Source organism: Opisthocomus hoazin, chromosome 6 (genome assembly GCF_030867145.1).
Source record: "Opisthocomus hoazin isolate bOpiHoa1 chromosome 6, bOpiHoa1.hap1, whole genome shotgun sequence".
In the NCBI taxonomy this organism is placed as follows: Eukaryota; Metazoa; Chordata; class Aves; order Opisthocomiformes; family Opisthocomidae; genus Opisthocomus; species Opisthocomus hoazin.
In genome coordinates, this window is record NC_134419.1 from 4,922,809 (window position 1) to 4,928,105 (window position 5,297).

Sequence of the window (5,297 nt, forward strand, 5' to 3'; positions counted from 1 at the left end):
CTGGATCACTTCTTATAACTAGCTGCTTATACAGTTTATTTTTTTCTAGGTCTTTATGTTTTTATTTCATTACATTATAGGGTTTTCACCTACATAGCTGGCAATGTGTACTCTTTCATTCAAGATCATACAAGGTATGTAATCATGGCAACAGTAACTATGCTGTGAATTTTCTTTTGTCATGTTTAATAGACTGGTCATTTAAGCACAGACAAAAACCAGCTTGGCCAGAGGAACTTGATAAACAAATAACTTCTATTCAAACATCAGATTCACAAAAGCATTTTTTTTCTAATTATGTATAAAAAAATCTGGAAGAAGTCTTCCAAGTGGAATATCTTTACATATAACAGATTCTTGTTTTGTTATTAAACTTCAGTTGTTGCTAAGGAAGAACGGAGATCAAAGGACTTCTAACAACTAGAAAACCAAAGGTGAGGGAGTTTTGATTATTTCTCATTCTATAACGATTTATCACTGAACTACAACGGTTGCTTGTTCATAGTCCTATGAAAAGAACGTGTGAAATGATGTGAACCTGGCTTTGCTATTTCATATTTAACTTCAAACGTCAAAACAACAGCTCAATTAATTTTTTGATTATCAACATGATCATGCATTCAAGTAGCCTGTTTACAAATCCGTACGCAATTGAAGTTCTAAGGACTAAAAAAGAAGAACTAGTAGAAGGCATAAACGACCCAGACAATCTTCTGAGCTGGCTGATAAACAATGGTATTTTTACCCCAGAAAAAAAGATGGTCATGAGTTTCTACAGGACACGAACAGAAAAAAACTCTCGAGTTTTAGACATACTAATGTCTCAAGGTGAACGAGCCTGCAGGCTCTTTTTCTATCCATGTTTAAAGCAAGTGGAGCCAAAACTTTATAGCAAGATGAGAAAATATGTCAGTGAAGTAAATGAAAGCATCGGAGATGCTAGAAGACAACTGGTAGGATATTTACTTGAAAAAGACAAAGCTTGGTTTGAAAACAGCAGTGAACAGCACCAGGAAAAAAAAGACAGTCCTAGGAGAACAAAGCAAGAACGGCAAGAGCAAAAAAAGGACAGTCATAAAAGAAAAAAGCAAGAATGGGCTATTAAGAAGAAAGAAAAAGAAACTCCATTTTCAAGAGCAGCAAAATCCAGAAAAGATCATGCTGATGTTGACATCTTTGATGCAGTTGCTAAAGGTTATCTTTCTGAGTTAGAGAAAACATTGGAAGATAATGATATTAATGCACTAAACTCTTCAAGCGAAACACTTCTGCATGTTGCAGCCGCTAATGGACATCTAACGATAATGGAATATTTGATCAGCAAAGGTGCAAAGACAGATGTGAAGGACAAGAAAGGAAGAACACCGCTGCACAGGGCTGCTGAGAAAGGCCATGGTGACGCAGTGGAAGTGCTTCTTCAACATGGTGCTTATATGTACAGTCTGGATATGGCAGGCAAGACGCCACTTCATTTGGCTGCACAGAACAACCACAGTCACATATTGAAGATGCTCCTGAAAGAAGAGGCAAGAAGCTACAGGAGCCAGCACAACTTTTTGCACAGGGCAGCTCTTAAAGATGAGAGCAGTCTGGCAGAAATGCTTTTAAAGGCTGGTGCCTCCACTGATGGAAGGGATGAAAGAGGACAGACTGCTCTCAGTTACGCTGTTTCTCAGGGGTCTGAAAATACTGCAAAAGTACTGCTAGAAGCCGGAGCCAGTGTTGATTCCAACATGGCCGAAAGAGCCCTCAACAGCAACCGCCCATCCATCTTCAAAATACTGCTAGAATATTCGAAAGATTTGTCGCCTGACATAATGGAGTCAGCTCTTTTTAGAGCTGTACAGAAAAATCTGCATGCTATTGTAGCAGCTTTAACTGACAGAGGAACAGATATAAATGCCTACAATGAAATGCAGTACACTCCTTTACTCCTGGCGTGTGAAACAGGCAAAGCTGAATCAGCAGAAGTTCTAATCAAAAAGGGAGCAAACCTCGGAATAAAGACTCCTGCTTCAGACACAGCTTTGCATTTGGCAGTTCAAGCTGGGGCTGCTTCCATCGCAAATCTGCTGCTGCGCAAAGGGATGGAAGGTAACCTTACGAACCGAGACGATGAAACCCCACTCCATGTTGCTGCAATTCATAATAAAGGAGCATTAGTTGGCCTTTTAGTTAATGCTGGGGCCAAAATTAATGCTGTCACTAAAGAGTTTGTTACTCCCCTGCACATTGCAAGTCAAAGAGGTAACGCTGATGTTGCCCAACAGCTGCTGCTCCACAAAGCCGACGTTAACGTTAAGGATAAGCAATCAAAATCACCTTTACACTTTGCTGCTGAGAGGGGAGACAAAACAATGGTAGAAATGCTTCTGAATGCTAAAGCTGACCCCAACGCACAAGACAAGGAGAAAAAGACTCCCCTGCACGCTGCAGCTGTGAGAGGACATCTCAGTATCGTGAAAGTTCTGTTAGCTAAAAAAGGAAGATCTGGAGCTAAGGACATGGATGGATGTACTCCAGTGCACTATGCAGCCATCAAAGGAAACACAGAGGTCATAAAAACTCTCCTGACATCAGGGAAAAATAAAAATATTGATGATAGAAACATCTGGAGAAAGACTGCACTGCATATTGCAGCGGAATATGGGCACAGCGACTTGATAAACCTATTACTGAGCCACGGGGCAGCCATTAATGCCTTAGACAGCAGCAAGGATACTCCATTGCACTGTGCGTGCAAGGCTGGTCATTTTAGTGCTGCAAATTCCCTTGTAAACTGGTCACAAGGAGAAAAAGCAAATTTACTAGCTGCTAATAGTCTCAAAAAGACCCCATTGCAAGTAGCAGAATTTAATAAAACAGAAAATCAGGCTCAAATTGTAACACTTTTGAAAAAGAAAATGTTAATAACAAAATGAAGATGTAAAGCAAAACCTTCTAAATTTAAATGCAGTGTTCTCTTTTAATGTAATTTGGATAGTGCTGTTCCACGGTATGATTGAGAATTATGTTAGAGCAGAGAGAATTAAGTTAGCAATCAAAGGTGGCCATGAGAAAAAAGGACCTTAAAGAAGTGTTGATGAGTCTTTTGCTTCTCTCAGGAATCTCATACTTGGAACCTATTTAAAACGCACCAGTCTTAAACACATTGTGTATGACTTCCTCCAGTATAAATCAAGACTTTAAAAAAAAACCCCACTTTTCAGATATCTGTGAATATTAGCTTGTACTGATAGCTTAGTTAAGCCTTGTGTAGTGAAATCACGTTTTTTAAAAGCCATCTGTTATGAATAAGGAGACATCTGTATCCTCAAGGATATAGAGCACAGAGATGCTGGAGTAGATAAGATTTGTTTTGTTTAGCTCAGACAGACCTAACAGCAGAGCGCTGCCAAAGAGATCTGCCCTCCCTTTCAGTCCAGCCATGCATGCCTGTTCCAGCTTGTAGGTGTGAGCTGATCCAACTTATTTCACAGCCATAACTAAACAAAGGGGAGAAGCAGGGTAGCAAACAGCTGAACAGCACTGGCTCTCCTGCAGTTAACACCATATTACCTTGGTTTATGCTGATGACAGTATTGCTCTCTGAGCTAACTGGAAATCAGAAGGCATCTCCCTGAAAATTTATGAGTGTGGGATTGCTCTACTCTAGATTTACTAGACCCACTCCCCACGTTAATAAATCCCATCAAGAGGCTTCGTATAAACCAACTAGAGGCACAGCATGTGCCCAAAACTTTGCTAACACAATGATGCTGTTTTCAGGACACCCTTCTGTGCTACACTGACATTCAATATTGGGCTGGACCCTCTTCAGACATTTCTGTTATACCCACGACATGGCATTGACAGATCCCGAGACTATGACAATTATTTTTCTTTCTATCTTTCATCATACCATTTCTCTAGATTTTGCATTTTTAAGTAAAGATAGTGAAAACAATCATATTTGCTGTTTATTAATTTCACTTTCAAATCAGTTCCAGCACAAAGATGAACTGTTCAGAATAAAAGGGTTGCAACAGAGTTTATTGGTTCAAAATATTTGTATTGCCATCTCTTAAAACAGTCGACGGAAGGTTCTCTGTGGTCATTTTCTATATAATGGTAATTGACCCTCACGTTTCTTCACACTACCCTTCAGCATGAGTCTTAGCTGTCATATATGAATATGAGTCTTACAAGGAGCAGCTGAGGGAGCTGGGGCTGTTTAGTCTGGAGGAGGCTGAGGGGGGACCTTATTGCTCTCTACAACTACCTGAAAGGAGGTTGTAGTGAGGCAGGTGTTGGCCTCTTCTCCCAACTAACTAGTGATAGGACAAGAGACAATGGCCTCAAGTTGCATCAGGGAAGGTTTAGATTGGATATTAGGAAAAATCTCTTCACTGAAAGAGTGGTCAGGCATTGGAACAGGCTGCCCAGGGAGGTGGTAGAGTCCCCATCCCTGGAGGTGTTTAAAAAACATGTAGATGTGGCACTTCAGGATATAGTTTAGTAGGAATGGTGGTGTTGGGCTGATGGTTGGACTTTATGATCTTAGAAGTCTTTTCCAACCTACGACTCTATGATTGGATGCCCAATTACCATGAAGCAACAAATACTTCTCATGAAATGAAACACATATGGGAATGAAACTGTGACTTCTATAGAAATGTCACAACACAACCCACATGACACCCTGCTGCTGTCATCTTCCAGATGAACGAGAAGACATGACGGCATGCTTGAAGGCAGACAGGCAGAGGCCAGCAGAACCGACACCTGCAGCACGACGCACGGACATTGCCTCCCTCTTCGGCCAGCCCACCACACTCCACCGGGCCCGGGCTCACCCCGGGCTGCTCGCAAACCCAGCAGGCTTCAGCAGCCGCAAGCGACGGAAGGCGAATGCCCAGGCGGGGTTTCCGTCCGCGCCGAGGCCTGGCTTCCCCCTCGGAGCTCTCTGTCCCCTCAGCGAGGGGCCCCTCAGGGGCAGCGGGCACCGGGGCGCGCGGCCTGGGCGGGCTCCGGCCTCCTTCAGCCGCGGCTCGCTCTGCCTCCCCCTCACCCCCGCGCTCCCCCGTCCCTGCCTGATATTCACCCCGTTCCCCTTCGCCCGTTCCCTGGAAGCCCCCCCTCAACGCCCGACTCGCCCTCAGCCGCCCCTCAACGCCCGGCTCGTCCTCACCCGCCCCTCGGCGCCCCGCCTACCCCAGCGCCATCTCTCCGCCTCCTCCCCGGCTTCTCCTCAGGGCGCAGCTTCACTGAGGGCAGCTGCGTGCGCGCCGCGCACGCCCAGTCACCCGGCGCGGGGC

At 44.0% G+C, this 5,297-nt stretch overlaps 1 protein-coding gene across 1 annotated transcript; it reads left to right on the plus strand.

The window, feature by feature from the left end:
• The first annotated feature begins 608 nt into the window (after window positions 1-608).
• Window positions 609-2,921, plus strand: LOC104328028 (CARD- and ANK-domain containing inflammasome adapter protein). The gene has a single exon (XM_009932987.2). It carries the CDS (start codon window positions 609-611, stop codon window positions 2,919-2,921), a length of 2,313 nt encoding a protein of 770 aa, XP_009931289.2.
• The last annotated feature ends 2,376 nt before the right edge of the window (window positions 2,922-5,297 follow it).